The sequence below is a fragment of the Necator americanus genome, chromosome III, assembly GCF_031761385.1.
Source record: "Necator americanus strain Aroian chromosome III, whole genome shotgun sequence".
In the NCBI taxonomy this organism is placed as follows: Eukaryota; Metazoa; Nematoda; class Chromadorea; order Rhabditida; family Ancylostomatidae; genus Necator; species Necator americanus.
The window spans coordinates 30,393,022-30,413,593 of record NC_087373.1 but is presented as its reverse complement, the minus strand read 5'-3'; the positions used below and the strand labels follow the sequence as shown (position 1 = coordinate 30,413,593).

Sequence of the window (20,572 nt, the reverse complement as noted above, 5' to 3'; positions counted from 1 at the left end):
GGGAATTCAAGTATTGCATGAGTAAGCATGTGCAAAACAGAAAACTCAGATATTTATTTTAAAAAAACCGATTTGACTTGGCATTTGTGGCCTGACTGGTACGATTGGATTTCTGACGAGGAATAAATCACAGGAAACCTTGAGTGTGTTGCTTCACCCTTTAATTTTAGTGGCTGAAGTGCCAAACAAGGGGATAAAAGGTGCAAAGATTAGTTAGTTTTCGTTCTGCTTCAAATTAATAAGCTAGGAGTAAACTCACCTCAGTCGTTGCCTCTTCGGTCTCATCGATTCCTTGAGTAACGGGAGCCCGATTCTGTTTAGGTGTCGATAGACGTGCATCGCTGATAGTATCGTCTGGAGTTGAATCATATCGCACAGTGGATGAACTCTGCGTCATTGGTATTTCTGCTTGCGGAGTTGTGTGCTTCCTCTCTTGTCCTTCCTGATTCTCAATCTCCTCTATGAGCTCAGGGATCACTGAAGCTGCAGCTGTCGGATGTTCAGTTGTAGTCTTGAGCAGTTTCCTCGTTGGAGAGGTTCTGAGTGGTGGTCTGATCCCCTCAGACGTTAGGTTGAGCGACTGCTCAGAGGAACTTGAAGAAGTAGATCGAGCTTCTGGTGCTGATGTTGAACTCGGCAATACGCTTGTGGTGCTAGAGCCAAGGTTTTGCCTTGTACCTGACTCTGTCGTTTCATCAGTGTGTTCTATCGCTGTCGTCGATGTTCTATCCACCTCTTGAGTTGTAGTGGGCAAATTATTTCTTTCCTTCTGACTCTCCGAAGCAAGTCCATTTGTGCTCAAGCTTACTGATAGCGTCGAGGCAGGAGCTGCGGAAGATGTGTCGGCCTCAATAGGAATGGAACTCGTTGTGAACTCACTCTGTGTTTGATTGCGAATGTCCGGAGTTGGTGTATCTGTCCCTGGTCTCGTTGATCCTGTCTTCTCGAAATCGGAAGTACTTGTCGTTGTTACACCAGATGAGTCTGTTGTGCCAAGATCACCCTGGACATCTATTGATGTGGTTGTTGAGGTTTTTATTGAGCTGAAGACGGTTGAGCCGGCTCTTGTTCCAATTCCAGGCGTGGTGCTTGCAGCAGATGACTCGAGAGGTGAAGCACTGTTCGACTTACTTTCTATAAATTTGGTTGGTGAAGATTCTTCACTTGCAGGAGAGGTGGAAGGTGGAGAAGATCCAGTAAGATCTTCATTTCGAGCCGTAGAGGTAGTAGCTTCCTTTGCAGTCGGACTAGTGCTTACCAATCCTGTTTCGCTAGTAAAGCTAGGAGTTGTGGATGAATCAGATGTTTTGGCTAGTGTCAGAGGGGTCCCACTCGTAACTTCTGTTTGAGGGGCTGTTGTCGTTGATTGCACAGCGTTTATGTCATCAGCTTTTGCAGTTACTGTTTCTGCAGCTCCTTCTGTAGTGGCTCCTGTTCCAACTCCAGCAGACACCGATTCTGGTGGTGTTGTGGTTGGGTTCGGTGAAATCGATGGGCTCTCTGTTGATGATTTTGTCTCTTTGAGTGTAGAGGAAGCAAAGGAAGAGGGTCCAGAAGTCGTGGTCGTAGATGTCCCTCCAGAAGATTTCGACTCTGTCTGTTGCAGTGCTGTCGTTGGTGAAGTTTCAGTGCTCGAAGGAGTACCTAAGTCCTTTGGTATGTTGCTAGTAGAAGAGGATGACGAGTGTGTTGAGGGAGCTGTGGAAACAGGTGCAGAGGTAGTCGCATTTTCTTCAGCGCCTCCTTCGCTCGTTGGGGAAGGTACTGTGGTAGGAGTTTTTGTAACTTCCGGTCTAGGCGATCGTTGGGATTCAGCATTCGGCTTAATGATGTCTTTGTCGCTAGTCTCAGGAGACTTGGTAACTTTTGGCAGTGGAGAAGAGTGAAGCTTTTGTCCAGGAGAATCACTGTGACCGGTTGACGGCAGAGGTGAAACTGTTGCAGCATCAGAAGAAGTTGCAACTGTTTCCCCGGTCGTTTCAGCCGAAGTAACAGCACTAGTGGGCAACGTAGCTGCGGGAGTAGTTGTGCTGCTTATTCCGCCACGAACGACGACCTAGGAATAAGTTCATTTCTGTGCAAAGTCTTGAATAAGTAATTTAGTTAATGGATAATGTCTGTGGAACAATTGTTCGAAATAGCATGTACAAATAGATAGAAATGCTATCCCACCGACTATTCAATTGGAGAAACTAATTCGCAAATTATACACTAGGATTCCTTCCTAGCAATTTGACAATTCCTCTAGAAATGCCTTTCAAACTTTTTCCTCCATGTGTGTGGGATGATTACAGAAACACCTCTCAATTTTCTAAAATGCACCACAAAGCCTCGTAAAATCTAATCAGTACCTCATCGCCGCTACCATCCCCGATATTCGTCACAGTTGCGGGAAGCTCCGCCTTCGGCGTTGTACTTGTTCCTTCTTCTGAGCTCGATAACACTTAAGTTCGTTATTTTATTTATGTAATTATGCTAGCTCACACTGTGACAGTTCGAAGTGTTCATAACGGATGACTCACACTTCGTTGTCTTTTCTTTCTCTGGCTTGGAATCCTCCTTTCCAATTCCCGATCCTTCAGTCTCGTCGACGTCAACTTCAGGGACGCCTGAAAATTTAAGCTCCTTCTATTTCTAAGGATATTGAAAGAAAACGTGGTGTGAACGTGAAAAAAAACTCACTGGGATTGGATGTTGCTCCTGTTGCTGTGGCTGTAGATACACCATCCTTAGGTGCACTGGTGGGGGTGGAGACCGATGAGGTTGTCTCCTCAGTACTTCCAATTACAGTACTTGTGGTTGCTTGCGATGCGGTGGATAGTGACTTAGAAGTTTCTGCTGTCGTTCCCGTGGATAAAACGAGACTAGGTTGACCAGTAGTTGACTCCTCACCGTTGGAGGTAGATGAGGAGGGATGTCCACCTTGTGGTGTTCCCATAGAAAGGACTAGATCAGGCTGTTCTGTGGAGCTGCTAGGCTCCGAAGATGTTGAGAATGCATCGCCAGAGGCTTCGGTGGTCTCCTGCGATGCACTCTCAGTCGTGGAAGAACCGCTGGTATCCTCAAAGCTACTTTCTGTAGTGACTTTCTCACCGGCTCCTTCAGTAACTTCTGTATGAGTAGTAATGGGGACTTTTGTAGTCTTCTTAATTGGTCTGTTCAAGTCCACTGTTTCTTGACTATCGCCTGGCTCATTATCAGTAATAATGTTAGGACTGTCTGGAGTAGCGGTGCTCTTGTGTACAGGACCGATTTCTAGACCAACTTCAACCTGAGGAGTTGGAGTAGCTCTTGCACCGTTATGAATTATTTCAAGTCCTACGTCGTCGCCGTCGATTGGTTCCTCAGTAATTTCAGTTCCTGTGTGAGGAGCTTTAGGTGAGCCAGCAGTAAGTCCTTCGCCCTTAGCGGTGAAGCTGCCGAATGATCCTTTTTCGTTTGAAACTACTTCCCCTTTTTCCAAAAATCTCGTAGCGGTCTCCACTTTGTCCGGAGATTTGGTAGCTGTGGAAACAGTAATAACAACATTTCCGCCATTACTAACAACACTTCCTACATTGTCGTCTCCTGATCCTTCTTCATCCACGGAGATTTTCTTTGGTTTTCCGGACTCCTTTTCTGTCTTCGGTTTTCCTGTTGGCACAAACGAGATCTCTAAACCCACTTCATTCTCACCAGAATCTACGGGATTTGTTGTTGTCGGGATGGTTTCACCACTTCCTGATATCTGGGTGCCAGAAGGAGTTAACGGAGATACTGTGATTGAAGGAACTTTGGACGATTTAGTGGCACGACCTGCTTCGTCGGAAGGCACACCAGCAGAACTTTGTTTAGTAATACTCTCAGAAGTTGCGGCAGAAATAGAATGTGTAGAATCTGATGTTTTCCCGCTGTCAACTTCCACACTTGATGAACCTGGCTTCTTCTCTCCGATTGTTTTCCAGTTCTGCTCACCAGAAATTTCCACCTCATTGACGGCATCCGTAATTGCGGAGAAGGTGGTGTTGTGCACAACAAAATCTTCGTCTTTAGGTGCTTCCGACCTACCCAGTTGTTCAATATTGGGCCGATCCGTGGATTCCCCTGCTCCTTGACTTGTGACAGAAACATGCTGTTTGTTTAACGTTGTAGATCTGTGTAGGTAACCGTGCGAGTCTTTCGGCTCTTCCCCAGAAGATTCATGAGATGTGAAAGTAGGTAAGACACTGGTTCTTCTAAATTGATCGCCGATAAGGTCGATACCACGAGCATCAAGTTCAAGCACGCCGGAACCATTTCCAGATTTGACCTGAAATACTGGAATAGATACAGGGATCAGCTGAGGTCTATGCCGACAAGAGCAAACAAATCGGAAATAGGCATACTGGTTCATCTGGAAGGCCTTGGTGAATTGGAATCTCGGTGATAGGAATCGATGTCGTGAATGTTGAAGCACCTCCCAGTGTGGAAATAACTCCCGGGAGTGTCACTGTCAGCAAAGTCGCTACTGTCGTTAGTTCAATCGGGAATGTTTTAGCCGGCGGAATTGGATGTTTTTCTGTGGCTGCTTCTATGAGAAAAGTCTCTGCATTGATTTTTTGCTATCATTGAAAATAAACTCACTGCTTTCTCCAATAATTTCTAAGCCAACTTCTCCTTCCTTCGGTTTCACTTCGTAGACAGCGCTTTTCACTTTATTCTTGACGATTAGGATCTCACCAGCCGAGAAATTTCGAACCTGAAACTAATCAGGTGAGGTCTTTGAAGGTGTACGGGCTAAATGTCCTTTGAATCATATATGACGATAAGCAACAGCTGACCTCATGGACACTCTGAGATACTGTTTCTCCAGAGAAGCTTTCATTCAGTGATGAGGCCAGGAAGGATTCCCGGTTTCCGCCTGTTAGCCGAAGTCCACCGTCAGGACCAGCAGCAATTTCTAGTCCTGCAGAAGAATTTAGAATAGTTTTTGATTTTCTCGATCTTTGAAATGGTAGAGAGGATTTCATAAAAGAATTAACCGATGCAATCCGTGTCTGTGCTTTCCGGAGTGCAGCAGTGGTAGCCCCCAATAGTGTTAACACACCAAGTATCAGGATCTGCGGAGCACGGATTGTTCGTAACACATTCGTCGATGTCTAAAACTCGAATGTAGTGGTAGAAAAAAAGTAAAATTGAAAAAGAGTGGAGAAACCTTCGCATCCGAACAGTGGATTTCCACCGAATCCTTTGACACATCGGCAGATTCCATCTATGCATTCAGACTGCCCCGGGCAGTAAGAAGTGCACATCAACTCTGCAAGCACAATATTTTTCGAAGTATCAATCTATAGTTGCGAGCAACTCGACCCACCATTCTTCCTGTTCACGTTGACACTTGGAAACAGGCCCTCGCCTTTTAGTAGTCCTTGTCTGGTGATAAACGTCCCTCCAGAGGTGTTGTGTGAGTACGACCCAGCGTGCTGGACTACCACGTCACCGAGTGACTCGTTGTACTGCAGCAGTACTTCGCCATCTTGTGTTTTAAATACATGCACACCCTAAAGCTTCTCTGGTAGTGAGCGACTACATAGCCTACCTTCAAATCATTTTGTAAATGAGTTGAAGGAAGGTTCTTTAAGGTTATGTATTCCCATGAAAATAATGCAAGATTAGAAGAACATGCAAACAAAAAAAAACCGCCAGTTTAAAATGAAAGCACACCACAACAAGGACCAGTCATGGGTAAACACATTCCCCAAAAACATTGAATTACGAGAAAAAGGCTATGTTCACCTGACATTCCGGCTCTTCACTATCCGAAGAGCAGCAAATGTGTCCACCCATCTTATTTACACACCATTGTCCCACACCGGCGCACATATCATTAGATTCACATTCGTTAACATCTAAAATTATAATATTAACATACAACTATGCGAGAAAAGAAGTGCCTGAATTTAAATTTTGAAGGAGCATATAGTCCTATGCACACCTATGCATCTCGTGTGTGGATTTCCTATGAATCCTTCCATACATTGGCAAGTTTGATTGAAACATACTGCATGCAATCCACACCCTCCAGCACAGAATGCACCTTTGTCTGGAAATAAAAAAGGAAATCAAAAAGGCAATCAATCAGAAATTCCTACTAGGTGGGAGGTCCTACCTCGAATACATCTTTCGTCATCAACATCGTTGTCACAGCAGATGTAGCCGCCTTTGATGTTAACACAACGATCACCTTCCTGATTTTCGCAAGGGTTTGCGATCGAGTTGCATTCGTTCACGTCTGGAAAACATTTGTTTTACATTTTATCACCTGTGGATTATAGAACAGTGCAACCAACTTTTTAAGAGTGACTATCTCTCAGGAATATCCTACTGACTCTAACTTACGCGACCTATTTTGAATGCGATCTTAGTGTCAAACGTTCGAACTTTTTTTGGGGCATGATGTTAAATGCAAATTGCAAATTCCAAAATTCGCAATACTATCGCGTTGTTTACCGTTGCAAGTGATCCCGTCCCCAACGTATCCAGTCTGACATATGCACAATTTCAGCGATTTGATGCAAAATGCGTGTCGATCGCAGATGTCTTCTTGTTGACTGCAGTCGGTGATAGCTGAAACATGACGGATTGTGAGAAGAGAGAATTAATCAGGAGAGGTTCTCAGGAATTGACTTCATTAATGAGGTGGACTCACGAGAGCAGTGCTTTCCATCTCCAGCAAGACCAGAATCACACTTGCACTCGTAGCCTCCCGGAGTGTTTATACATTCAGCTCTACGATCACAAACATTCTCCTGGCGACACTCGTCGATATCAACGCATTCGCCGTTCACATACTCGTAACCCTCCGAGCAGCGATCAACACATTTGAAACCACCAACCTAGAAACACCTAGTCATTTTAGGGATCCTTAAGTATTCCATGGCTCCAACTTATCACATCTTTGTGGGATTTCTGACAGTACAACCGTCTATCGAACATTTTTCATGAGAGACCCTATGCTCAACAGAAACTAGGTTAAGCCTATTGCGTTTGACGTGCAGAAATCTGGCAATCGTATTACGCACGAAGTTCTGCGTTTCTAGCATCGCAACTCGCTTTAGCATCTAATAATCCTTAAATAATGCTAACCGTGTTTTGACACATTTGACTTGGCTCGCAATTGTGAAGATTCATCTCACATTCGTTGATGTCAGCACATTTCTCGAGCGGTAGGCCCTAAAACTTCGTATATGAATCTAATGTACTTTCTCCTAAATGAATTCGATAGAAAAACAGAATTTTTTCCATACCTTAGGAGCAAAGCCTTCTGTACAGTTACAGAAGTAGGTTCCAGGTAGATTGACGCAGACGGAGTTCTCTGGACATTTGTAGCTGCTCATTGAGCATTCGTCGATATCTAGATCAAGGTGTTTTAGAAGATGTGCCAAACTTTTTATGGATCACATCTTTGCAGCCGAATGCAATCCGGGAGATTTCTTCAGTTTTTTTTTTCTCTAAAACCTGTATAATTTCCACTTTTTGTGCTAACTCCAAGCACGCGGTCTCATCTCCTTTCCATCCCATAGGGAAGACAGGATATATTCGAGTAGATACGAATTAGAAGAAAAGATTATTAGTAGTTAGAGATTACAAGTATTTGGAAGTATATTCGCACCTATATAAACATACTACTCAAATAAAATTGTAGTTCTGCATATTTCTAGGAGTCTACGATTTCCACGGTTTGCTCACGAGTTACTGTTTTAACTGTGGAATCGCTTTGCACTTTTCCTTTTTGGGATTGGATGCCATTATGGCCGCCTACTGTCCTTTGGCGCTGTTTGCATGTGAAATTCGAGATCAACTATTATATAGAGCCAATTGTGGCACTGGCACTCAGGCGGCGAGGTTCCCAAGACGGTACTTTTTTGTCACTGTCCTTTCTATGCTGGTGCTGTGTGCGACAGGAAATCGCAATCGCATTTCAAGAGGGTCACACCTTCAAAACCTATCCGCAACCTTTTCATGACGAAGAGCTCAACGTGCTGCAATCCTATCGATGGTTGCACATCTTAAGAGTTACAAGGACGCGAAATTCAAACAGAACGAAGTAATTGAGGACATCTGATGGGAACCTAAGGTGACCTAGTGCATGAGTTTGAAGGAATCGATCTTGATTTGAATGTTGGACAACCGGAGAAGAATGATTCCACACTAATCAACTCTTCACACTTACTTGATTTGTTCTGGAGGAGCTAGAACACGCAAGTGGTTCTAGTTCTGAAATCAACCTTTTGGGATCCTGAACTAACAAGGATAACGGATTATTGCTGTTTAATATTCCTCTGGATGCGAGACAGGAACTGTTCAGCGAAGATTGCATAATTTTTTATTTGCATGTGGGAAAAATGTGCCAAAGGAGAAAATGCTTCGTGTAGGGAGACTACGGATACGTCTATTTTTTTTTTTGCTAATACGATCACAAAACTTAACTCAGAGGAAGAACAAATCGTTGAGTATAAACACGATGAATATAGAGATACGGGAGAAATAAGCCTATCTTCTGTCTTATCTATTTTTCCTGAATTTCTGTACGGTTTCACTCGCCTCTCTGAGACCATACAAGAAATTGATAGTTGCTTGTGACACCTTTCGATTCGAAGCGATCTTCAATAACGAACATAACGTGACGAATGTAACGTATTATTCATGGACAATTAGCTGGATGATGACCTTGCCTCACAATTTTTCCCCATGTTACCGCACATTGACGTTATTGTGATATGACCTTGAAGTTTTCTTGGTAAAATCTTTCAGTTGAAATTTCGTGACCAAGAACTAAAGAGGATCCCGGAAGCCATACACTGCAACTATAATTCGAAAGGCCTGGCTGAATTTAAGATGCTTTTTTTGAAGGAGAATTATAAGCTGGCAGAGCTTCTTCCATAAATAATTGAGTAACGTTCCACTTGTAAAGCAAATCGTCTTGAAGAAAAATCACTTTTTTCCTCGAGTTTTGAGCTGAAAAGCACTTTGTTATGCGTTACTGAGTTCCAAAAATAAGGAGCGTGTGTGAAGCCCTTAAACTGATCTACGAGTTTGAGAGGGTTATCCAGCTAATCCTGAGTGCACTCATTGATGGATGTTGCCCAACTCTATGGCCCTTCAACACCTTCCCTTCTGGTTGTAGACATCCGTCTCACCCTTTACTATGCTAATTAAATACAACAAGCGGTAGGAGTGTCAAACGTTGCACGTGAAAAGGAATGTGACCTTAGACCTCTCATTGCACATTATTAGTGCAATTGAAGCCGCAACAATAGGTACTTGACGTTTTTTGTACGTCGCCGCTTTGGCCAGTTAAGTGCGCTGCGCTACGTCAAGGCTACTGCCGACCGGTGTTAAAGCGCATAAAATACGGCAAAGTTTGTATAACCTTATTTGCGGCTGTAAATTGTGGCGGACATATAACTACCAATTAGTAGTAGTGATATAAGTAATTCACCAACAAACAAAAAAACACCGCCACTCACCTGCGCATTGATAACCGTCTCCATGAAAACCTGGGAAACAAGCGCATTCGTAGGAGCCGACAGTGTTCTGGCAATGTGCTAACCAGTGGCATGGTTTGTCATGACATTCGTTCTTGTCTATAAAAGAATAAACATCTTATTTTCGGCTAATCTAGTTTCTCAGGTAAAACCTGTGACCATTCGTGACTGAGCTGCCCCCAGTTAACCCCAGTGCTTTTCCCATTTTGATTATCTGAAAACTCCCAACTCGGAACTTTTGGATCAGTATACTTCCGAATGGTTATGCAGAGCTACGAATAAGAGCACCGGTCAAATAACCTACCAACGATTTCGCATGTGGGTCCCGAGAAACCTGAGTTACAGTAACATTGCGGCTTTTCTCCATCGTACAAACATGCTCCACGATCGTTGCACGTCGAGTTGCATTTCCGTTCTGAAAGATTTTAATTGTACATACTATTTTTTTGAATATTTCTTGAGAAACAATTTTCCGGAGGTCAGTGTAGTGCTGAAAAACACTTCTTGGAACCACGTGAAGGGTCAGAAAAATTTTGATTTTGTGGAATACTTTCTGAGTCTTTTTCCTTTTTTTTTCGAAGAAGATTTGTGAAGAAAAACTATGAGAAGAAGCATGTCAGGAAGAATTCTTTTCAGTTTTGAAGGAGGAAAAAACAAGGCATTTGAATAGAATAATTGGTTAGAAGATCTTCAAAGTGAAGAGGAAGGAATTAGGACTATACCAATTGTATTACTTGGTGAAATTAAGTTTTTGGCATCTCCTCAAAAAAAAAACTAATTTAGGAGATGGTCAAACTAGTTCAAGGTGTCCCACTGTTTTGCATTTCGGGCTAGCTTTAATTCTTTTACTAAGTGCAGTTGTTCGTGATTTGGCACCTCTAAGAGCATTTGTATTAGCTTGGCGCTATTGATCCCTATGTTCGGATGACCCCCATAATTTCGATCATCTTCTACTGAAGGCCGCGAGATATTAGCGTTCGTCTCTAGCCACCGACTTATTGGATCAATTTTTAGTGTATTATGATTGGTTGTGGGTGGAATGTGCTAGAAAAGGTAGGTAATTGGGTTGCGGTCAGACATAATCGTTGTGTGCGTCTGAGCGGTTGTGTGCCGGTTTGTCTCCTTCGATGACGACATTTCTTTTTCGCTTGCTTCCCGTGATGGCGTAACAGTAAAGGTCATCTCGATTCCGTCATTTAGCACATTTGAGCCGTTATAAATTTCATAATCGCGACTAACATCGCATCCGCGCATAGCAATCGCGTTGATGCACGATTTGGCTTTTACAGGGAAAAAATCTAGGCCCTGCACCCATAGAGCAATGAAATTGAACCAAATCTGCTAGAGGTATATGCTCGTAGAGTTCGTAGGAAATCAGTAGAATGTAACCACGAAAATTAAGGAAATTCTTACTCAGAGTCAGTTTTTCTTTCTTTTTCTAAGGGACTAATGAGTGAACTGGAAATTCTGGGAAATTGATAGACTAGTCTTCAAAATGAGAATTCTAGTAGACGAAAGTCGCATCGAAATAATCTATCCGAAAAACGTCAAAACAATTGGAACAAAAAAATGCATGCACTGAAATTTCATCGTCGGAAAACTTGCACGTTGTTCTTATAGCGTGGCCACAATGTAATGAAACTCATAAAACCGTGTAATTGCGGGAATTAGAAGAAAGTATATCATTTGGAATATTTCAACGTTTTTTCGCAACTGTTCAAGACATGCTGTGTCAATAAATTCGCTAAATACTTCGCAAACTAATAGATAGTAATAATGGAAAGTTTTATCTTAGATCAATTCAGACAACGGCAAAAAAGGATTATTGAATGCTACGAGTAGGATGGATTCAAAGTGTGTAAGAGACAAGCTAAACATGAGATCTCCAGATATATAGAAGTCAAACATACAACTACGTACGTGGAAATTTTCCCCCAAATGAAAAAAAACAAAGAAATTAAACATGTTAACAAAGAGAAAGATTTGAAATCTAAAAATGAATTGTCATAAGAAGAAATTTGGTCAGAGTTCAAAGTAGGATGAATTTTACTAACGGCTGCTGATCAATTGCTACCTCTACCTTGACACGTTTAGCAGAGATTAATCGTACGTTGTATCTAACATCACATGTTGCAAACCTTGACGTTTTCGTAAAAATCATTGCTTAGGATACAAACCTGGGTCGCAAAAATCCAACAGTTCATCAAATATGTCCAAGAATTTACTGCAGGACTTGAAGTACTGATTTCGCAGTCCGCAAATCATCTTAAGGTAAAGAAAGTTTGAGTCAGGGCTTCCCTTATCCCTGTTTCAGGACTATGCGTCTGTAGACCACCTTTCATGTGCTAAGAGTTTTGGAATATGGTTGCTTGGATAGCAGTACTTGATCTTGGAAAGAAACATAAAGCACCAAATATAGTTAGAATTGATTATTAACTATTTTTGTTGTTGACAGTGGAGTAGATTTTTGGTCTAAAAAGCTTTTTCGAATCAGAAATCTTGGACTAGTGTTCCTTCTGAATTGGTAGCCTGGAAAGCAGCGTTTGATATGTTTTGTGTAATTTGAAAAAAATCCCATAATTTGCTTAGGGAGTCCCGAAAAGGCAGAAGATGACCTTTATTTGCAGTTGTATGCAGCGTTTCGACTCTTTGTGACAATCGCTTTACAGAAATCTGTCCCAGTTAACTTGAAATTCCCGAACTGGGCTTTAATGAACAACGCCCCACTAGCCTAGAGTTCTATTTTCCCCTTTTTGCCCTATAAGGTCACGTCCGACGTTCGCTTGACACGGTGGTTGTCGGTAATTAGTGATTTGTGTAAGAACTTAGTGTTAGGTACGCTTGGTCGCGGTTACTCGCACAATTACAAAGTGCGCGATTCTCGACTCACGGCGTGAGGCGCTCAATTTTCGTGGACAATTGCGCGATACATGTAGGTCACATATGCCATGCGCTGCGATTCATCGAGCAAACATCGACCGATGGCAAGCACATCTTGAACTCTTTGAAATCGGGTCGTATAACGTATGTGATGAGCAAATACTCCCTAATGTGAAAAGATCACAAATCCGTGAACGCTTCACCCGATATACAACCCGTTGTAAATGTACTAAAGTGCGCAACATACCACAATAGGGGAAACTCTCGTCATGCATCGCTGGATTCTGATAGCAGTCGTTTTTCCCGTCACAAAGCACGCTAATCTCGTGCAAATGTAGATCTGTGGAGTCTTCGCTGAAAATAGGAAATCTAGCGTAATCTTCATGCAAAAGGACGATTTTATGTCGTGTTTGGACTGAGATTATCACGACGATTACATTTGGGTTTTCAAAAAAAAAAAAAAAACAGCGGCTTTTTTTAAACAACGAGTTCGATTGGAGCGCGCCAGCCTTGTGCCCGCGCCGCATGCTTCGGGCCGTTTTTTTACGGTAGTTACGAAGAAGTGGACGGAATCGCACCCCTCTCCATAATCTACTATGCCGTATACGAATAATCCACTTCAAATCCGCACCACCTCAGAATCGTGGGGTGATGCCTTTAATTCAAAAAATAGAACAAAAACCGAAACTTATTTTGTAACTGGAAAACTTTTCATTGAGGAGTTGAAAGAAATTTCGTGGATATTATAAGATCTTCGACTATTATTTGCAGACGTGTGGATTTTACCTATTCCATTCTTCAGCGTCCAAGGCAGCAATATTTTCTTCAAAATTATTTTAAGAATGTGAATTTATCGTTCAAAAAACAAGTGGGACAGATTTTTCAAAAGTCCGCAAATCTGGCAACTCGTAGTCTAAGAAAACGAAGAGAACACAATCGGTAAAAGAAACATGAAGACAAACCTGTGCTGACAAATAACAGTTGCCATATCGAAGTTGACAACGAATGTGGGCCTCATTTCGGGCATGGAACTGTTGACGAAGTTCTTCGAGATGGTCTCAGTGCCCGTGATCAGCAGGCAAAGAGCCAACGTCGGGCCCAGCCAGCCCGTCGTCCGACTCGGGACCATTTTAGCCCTTACTGTAAGAAGTAAAAATACTCTCTTCAAAGGAGACAAATTGTTTCAATCTTGAGGAAATATTTGACAAGATTTGTGAGAATTTCGATGTAGTAACACGATGCTGGATAAATCAGAGGAGATCGATGAGCCCTCCTAAGATGAAATGACCTTTCCCTGGCGATTCAAACTAGCACACTGATGACCCAGTTACGCTGTAAAGGTTATCAGCGACGAGAGGGGCTAAGGTAATGTGGATGACATTGAAAACTTGACATACAGATGAGAAACGAACATCCCGGTACAATTCCTGTATTATGAAAGAGAAAAAGGTTAAACGAGGGGTTCTTAGCACTTTCCGTCGATCATTTACGATCATGGTTATGTACGAGCATAATTCCGTTTATTGTTTTGTGAAAAAAAAGAAATAAAAAAAGAAACCAAGTTGGTAGTATCAATAAACGAAAAAAGAATCCAATTAACACTGATTGCCAGATGATCGGATACCATATAACTAGTTCTAGTCAATCATATCAAATCTTTCAGGGGATAATTTGGTTCCTTAAGTTTTTTTTAGCATCATATTTAGATCTAATGCACTTAGGAGTGTTGCCATTAGGTGACTGAACAGTTTGCAAATTACAGGGATTCCACATTACTTAATAATCTATAATTATCCATAACATAATGTGTTGTGCATTCATCCTAAGAGTCTGGTCAGTAATTCAAGCGCATTCACCCTTAAAAAACTTATCAACCATGAAACACCACGTATTAATCAAAACTCACATATTACAGTTAATCTTCGAACGTCATGGACCCGAATTTTTTTCTTACTCAGAAATCAAATGCTGTTCAGTACAAAGTATTACTTGTAGGACAAATATTATGTGGATAGGAACGACAAAAGTTGAAAATCAGTTCTTTCTCAGCCTAGGTTCAGTTCAAAAATTGAAAAGATATTCTAGAAAGTTTTAGTTTAGCGTGTTAGCATGCACGAAACAAAGGGGAGTGGCTGATGCGTTTAAGACTTCAGAGACTAATTATTTGCGATTATTCTGAAGTAAGGAAAAAGGATAAAAGTCGAAGACTGACATTTCTGAATAAGGAGCACTGAAAAGCATCTTAGGGAGCTCGTCACAGTGCAAACGAAAATCTTACAAAAAGAAAAACATCGAAGAAATGTTTTTATCCTTTTATAACTTAAAAACTGAAGGAAATCAACAACAGCACGAGTTGTGCATGTAATATCGAGTAAATTTTCCATGAATAACTTCGTATAAACACCAAAGTGTGAAAGAGGAAGAGAGAGAGAGAAAGAGAAAGAAGAGAAATGCACATCTGTGTCGTATTTGAAGAATTTTATTGTGAAAAAAATGAAGCAGCTAATCGAGCGTTGACACCTTAGAATAATTATATTTTTTCCAGAAATTCTCATCACGGAATATGTTGAGACGTTAGTACCTTTGGGTTCATGATTGCAAAGTTCGAGTTACTTACGATATCGAAATAAGAACACAAGGCGGAGCGTTCGGACGCGGAACGTGTAAGTACATCTATCCTAGTGAATCAAAAACTGCTGAACCGTTACTCTTAGAAGATCGGGAAGATTTTGAATATAGTTCGAAAACGTGGAACATTAGAGTGTTCCACCTTTAGATTTCCTTATCCAGTGGTTAATTAACCATGCTAATATTCACATTTCGTCTAGAACTACTTTATTGCCCGGGTTCTTCATAGATACATTTTTTCTCGAGTACATGGAGCATAGTTAACGTGGTACGGGTTTATGGACGCTGTAAATAATCATTTTTTGGAAAACTCCAACTATTAAGGAAAAAAAAGCCTTTTCCTTTTAAACATACATGTAGACCAAATTTGGCAACAATGGAGTGCCCTTGACACCGCGTTGTGAACAAGTACAACTCAAAACTGGCCGACACATTTTATCTAAGATCCGCGAAAATGAGATGCGATTCCACTTTATTCGAATCGCACGTGCTAAGACTGTCTACGGATTCTAACTATAACGTTGCGTTATAGTTAGAATCCGTTGGATTTTTTCTTCCTCACTCCTAGGCTAAGTATAGCTCAGCGTCAAATATCAAAATATCGTTAATGTCGTCGTCATCAAAGTCTCGTCGTCGTCGTCATCGTCGAGCGTCGGACAAGTTCAAGGGCATCTATGTACGTGTGCTGTATGTGTGTGTGTGTGTTCTGCGTGGTTGACCACGAATGGACACCTGCTGATTACCATGCACTTATAGCTCTGGGAACGGAGCTACCGTCTTGAACGGCGAAGATAGGTAATTTCTTCAGCTGGAAAGGGGTTAAAGAGTGACCATAAAGTCATGAAATGGAAGCGAATAACAGTCTGTAACAGTCTGTAGATTGCGGGAATTTGTCATTCTCTCCAAAGAATCTCGAGAAAATTTTCTGGAAAAAAAATCGAGAATTAAAATGCCATTGCTTCTGAATTTAAGTACATATGGCACCATAGTGTCGTGCAATCTGCGATCGCTTCGATTGTCGACGCTGATCCGACTAGTGAATCATTTTATGAAAGCCGATAGTGCAGTCAGGGACGAGATTTGCGGATGAATGAGGATTCTATAACCTTTCAATACTTGATAGGACACTGTTACAAATCCGTTTTAGTGTCGAACATTTTAGCGCTGGGAATTTTGAATCCCAGTTTCGAGGATAATCGTTGATCGACGGAGCAAAAAGCACTTCCTGAACAGTTCAGAGCTGGATCAGCTTGTTCAAAGAATATTCGAGGGGTATTTTTTGGCTTTTGTAGCAGATAAATGTTAGCTCGCATGTGTTGCTTGGATTAAGCGATCTACAGTCGATTGACGGTTCATTGTCGCCCGGTTTTTCTCAGAGTAGTCTCAAGTGCGGTAACTTTAACTTTAATAGTTATAACTGTAACTATAACTGTAACTTTAATAGTTATCATTGTTTTGGGGCTCATCTAAAAAAATGTGGTCCTGCAACACTTTAGAGTTTAAAAATCATGTATTGACCCTCTGAATCTATCATCATCGTTCTCGTACCAACAAAGTGACTAATGTGCCGTAAAGGACGTAGTGGCAAATTCTTTGATTTCTTGAATGAAAAGAAAAGTCTATTGCTAGCGGCCAGTTATAAGTCTAGGCTTTTTCTGAAAATTCTTCATTTTAGTTAGATCTCTTCATCAGCTCGTTTTTCTAAGCAATTATTTGGTACTTTGTATCTTTATCGCTTTTCGTTAGTGGCGGGCTGAACAATAGGCAGAATACTTAGTCTTGGTATCAAGTTAAAAACTTCAGAATCCGTGAAAAATCACTAAGAATCCCATAGTTTGAACAGTTCTGAAGTAGCCGCTCCGTGCCTACCTATTAAAAGTGACATGAAGTAGTAAAATGAAGACTAGTGAGATTTCAAGGTCTTTTTTTCATAATTTTTAAAAAATTTGGAGAAAAAGGTGCGAACATTAAGTGTATTTAAAGAACTGTGCATACACAAAAATCACGATATGATTAACATGGTTTAATTAAGCAAATCAGTAACAGCGAGATGTTTTTAGAATTCATAGAGAGAACGGTTAAGAAAATGAGCCAGAAAGCTACAAAATGTGGGAATTTTCAGAATTCTTTGATAATTGCGTCAAAAGCAGTATGCTCTGATTAGAAGAAAAAAAAGTAAGACCCAAAGGAAAAAAAAAAACGATTGGCTGGTGTTGCATTTTTTCGAAGAAGGATTAGAACTCTTCTTTCAATGGTGCGGAAACGTCCGATAATCTGTGTAATTGAGTGGAAAAATCATTAAGAGTCATGTCGAAGCGAATGGTACGGTAAAACGGGAGAGGCGACGCTAACGATGAGATCGTGTAATCTCGCTAGTGGCGGTACTCGACTCGGGACTCTTCCTTACATTTCGTCGGTTTCGGCGAAGTTGGGAGGGGATATGGGCGGAGTTCTGTCCCACCACGGATACTCAAGGTCAAGACATGAGCAACGAAATGAAATGGCTGGCGGCCAGCAATGGTTGCCTATACCTTTCCTGCTGATCGCCGATTTCGTACCATATTGCGCCGGTTGCTAATTTACATACTTGTGACAGTATGTTATGAAAAGACAGCTGGTGGTACGAAATTTACCCGATCTACCTGCTGGACGCATGTCAGTCAGCAAGACGGTTCAAGCGGATAGGGTTTACGTGCGGTTTGGTAGTGGAAAGAGACTAGATTCCGGAAAAAGTCACTAGTATGAAAATAAAGTTCCTGTTCGAAAGTGGTATTCTCTCTGATAAAAAGGAAGAGGAAATTTTTTAGTGGATACAGAAATTTTTTTGCAGAAATTACGCATATCAGAGCGACAAATAAAGAGCGTTCAGAACTGGAAGACTACCTCGCCAAACTCTTACATCTGTGGAGTTTACCATGGCTCCAAATGAACAGTGAACCATGTTTGGTGCGGTAGTCTCAGCCGAGTCAGTCCTATTAAATCAGCGATCGTAAATTCTCAGCAATGACATAGATGGAGATGGTCGGTGATGTATTAGCCATACGTAAATTGTTTGGCGATGAGGTACGCTAACCTTTGGTGGGCCGGCCGTCTACACATAAATCATCACCTGTTTTCTATGATTTCAAGTCAAAATTTCGCCTAACCACATTGCTGTGAATCGTTCAGAGGGTGGCTATTAAGAGGATAGTTACTCTCTTATATCGCTCACTTCCATAACAGAACGGCTATAGATCTCTGTGTCCTCTTAAAAGTAGCACGCGCGCGACAACAACGACTACATTCCTATTCGTTGAACTTTTCAAATTAAGGTCGTAGTAGTGTGAATCATTCAGGTAACACACTATCCTCAGAAAAGTACTATCCCAAAAACACGGTCGACGAGAATTTTTACCAAGAAAATTCGAAAAGTTGCAGGAGAAAACAGGGATTTCTTGATAATTTAGCCGATATTTGTCACTGGGTGGTCGTGTCAGCAATTCTCATTAGGAGCAGGTTTATCATTCTTTTTTATTTTATATTTCTTAAATGTAATTAATTTTAATGGGTTTAAAAAGAGTAGTAAGATTGAATATTAAGAAGATACTGCTTGTTTTTTCTGCTGTTTATTTAGTAAAGGATTGAAATGGTTTCAAAGATGCTAAGGAGAATAAGTTGTGGATTTCTTGCTAAGAAGAGGTTCATATTTAAACACGTGACGGCTAGGAGTGTCGGGATGGTTTCTAATAATTGCCACAAGAATATCCGAATTTCTGGTTAATTTAATGTGATATAAGAGGTGTTTTTTTGGAGTAGACGTTACGTAAATAGGAGTCATACAGTCCGAGAAAAGCACCACAAGGAAAAAATATAGATTTTTACCGGCAACCACGATGAGTCAGCAATGCGATGTACGTTTTCCTTCTCAGGTTGTATTTATTATTTTTTTTACTCATTGTTTGTTTAGTTGATTGATTTATTTCACTGAACCCAGTTGAGTATTATCAATGTAATCCTTTCCCAAATTCTATGGAAATTCTTGACCATTTCAAAAGTGCGGCTGTAAAAGAGCGGTTGGTAATTTTTCGAATGCGAAAAAATAGCTGTAGACTTATAAGTTCTATTTAATTGCACATTTGAGGAATGAAATAGTACAAGGTCAATTTATTTCTATCTGAGAATGTGTAAAGATTTGGGAGGTGACGGTTTTCTCTCAGTTAGAATTTTTCCTCTAAAAATTTCTGCAGCTCGTATGGTTTGGTACTGTGTTGGACTCTCTTCTTCCTCCGTTGCAAAAATAACCATTCAGTTCTGACCAACATGAGTTCCTTTTTTTTTCTTGTAAGCCTATGATAAAAAATATTCTTATAGTTTTCATAGAATGTACACAATTTATACTAGAACTGCATCAAGGTCTGTGGACACTTGCTTCTCCGAAGCAGATACAACAATGCTTGCAGCTCGGGTTTTTTTACAGTTTACGAAAAATACATGAGTAGTGAATAGAAATAGTGGTTTTTTTCGGTCTCAGAAAAAAATACACATCTTCTTGCTAAGGATCTTTTTTTGGAGAACTAAATGCAATCTAAGCTAATATGACTAGCCGTGGCCTTCAGATCACTGGTTGACGATGACGATTTTGGTAGCCTTCCTAGCCCTTATGTATATGCAAAGATGAGCAGCGTCTATAAATATCAAATTTACACTTCAAAAGATTATTTTTGTTTATCAAAATCTTGATTTGTCAAATCACAAAAAAACTTAGCATGAAAATGGTTTTTATGTGAATATTTTTCTACGAATAAAATTTATTGCGCGACTAGCACTGCTTCAATAGGTTTCTTTTGCATGATTTTTAGGGAAAACTCTTATTTAGTCACTGTTTTCAAAGCTTAAGTGATTTTCATTTGGATTTGGGATTTTACTCAAGTACACTTTGATTTGAAATTGAATTTGGATTTACTTTAAATTCAGAACATTAGTTAAGGTATGAATTTACCTACTTTTTTTCTCTTCTAGAAAATGGGTGAAGATTTCTTCTTCTTTCTTCTTCTGAACTCATAACATAACTTGAATTCTACATTGAACATAACATTTGAAGCGTGTCGACTTAGCACAGGCAACGAAAAAAAAAGATTACGCAAGTAATCATGTAATATATGATGTAGTGGCCAGAAACTGGACCAAAACTGGAAACCGAACAGCATTAAGTTTCATCCAGGTAACCCGCTTAGTAAATGACTCCTCATATCTTTTCGGATTAATGAGTTACTCCAGGGAATTGCAGGCGTACACAACTAATCTCATGAATTAATGCTTATGAGACGTGATGAAGAAGTGCCCTGAACTGGCGCAGTTACACAGCGGTTGGGGTTAGAACTGAAACAAATCAGACCCACAATTTCCAGATCAGGATTGCAGTGTGGATCAAAAACAACGTTTACCGGTAGCTCTGCCTAAGTGACAATGTTAGCGCAACGCAACCGCAATCCTTCCTGAAATTAAACTTCATTCCTCGCTGTAGATATCGGACAGAATGTCATCAGAACAACCATTTTTCATTCTCTTTGCTGTCTATC

The 20,572-nt window shown here is 40.9% G+C and overlaps 1 protein-coding gene across 2 annotated transcripts in view; it reads right to left on the bottom strand.

Moving 5' to 3' along the window:
• RB195_011467 (uncharacterized protein) overlaps nt 1-13,515 on the bottom strand; it is a gene marked incomplete at both ends in the record, with an annotated part of 41,486 nt that extends 27,971 nt beyond the window's left edge. For both annotated transcript variants that reach the window (XM_064192893.1, XM_064192891.1), the window contains 21 exons: nt 260-2,056; nt 2,352-2,443; nt 2,523-2,609; nt 2,683-4,288; nt 4,365-4,549; nt 4,603-4,717; nt 4,800-4,924; nt 5,001-5,117; nt 5,174-5,275; nt 5,333-5,519; nt 5,755-5,867; nt 5,954-6,061; nt 6,128-6,250; nt 6,469-6,585; nt 6,668-6,854; nt 7,105-7,191; nt 7,266-7,372; nt 9,489-9,605; nt 9,811-9,921; nt 12,634-12,740; nt 13,349-13,515. In XM_064192893.1, coding sequence (XP_064050474.1) covers nt 260-2,056; nt 2,352-2,443; nt 2,523-2,609; nt 2,683-4,288; nt 4,365-4,549; nt 4,603-4,717; nt 4,800-4,924; nt 5,001-5,117; nt 5,174-5,275; nt 5,333-5,519; nt 5,755-5,867; nt 5,954-6,061; nt 6,128-6,250; nt 6,469-6,585; nt 6,668-6,854; nt 7,105-7,191; nt 7,266-7,372; nt 9,489-9,605; nt 9,811-9,921; nt 12,634-12,740; nt 13,349-13,515 — 5,757 coding nt within the window. The remainder of the gene's footprint in view (nt 1-259; nt 2,057-2,351; nt 2,444-2,522; nt 2,610-2,682; nt 4,289-4,364; nt 4,550-4,602; nt 4,718-4,799; nt 4,925-5,000; nt 5,118-5,173; nt 5,276-5,332; nt 5,520-5,754; nt 5,868-5,953; nt 6,062-6,127; nt 6,251-6,468; nt 6,586-6,667; nt 6,855-7,104; nt 7,192-7,265; nt 7,373-9,488; nt 9,606-9,810; nt 9,922-12,633; nt 12,741-13,348) is intronic.
• Nucleotides 13,516-20,572: the final 7,057 nt, after the last annotated feature.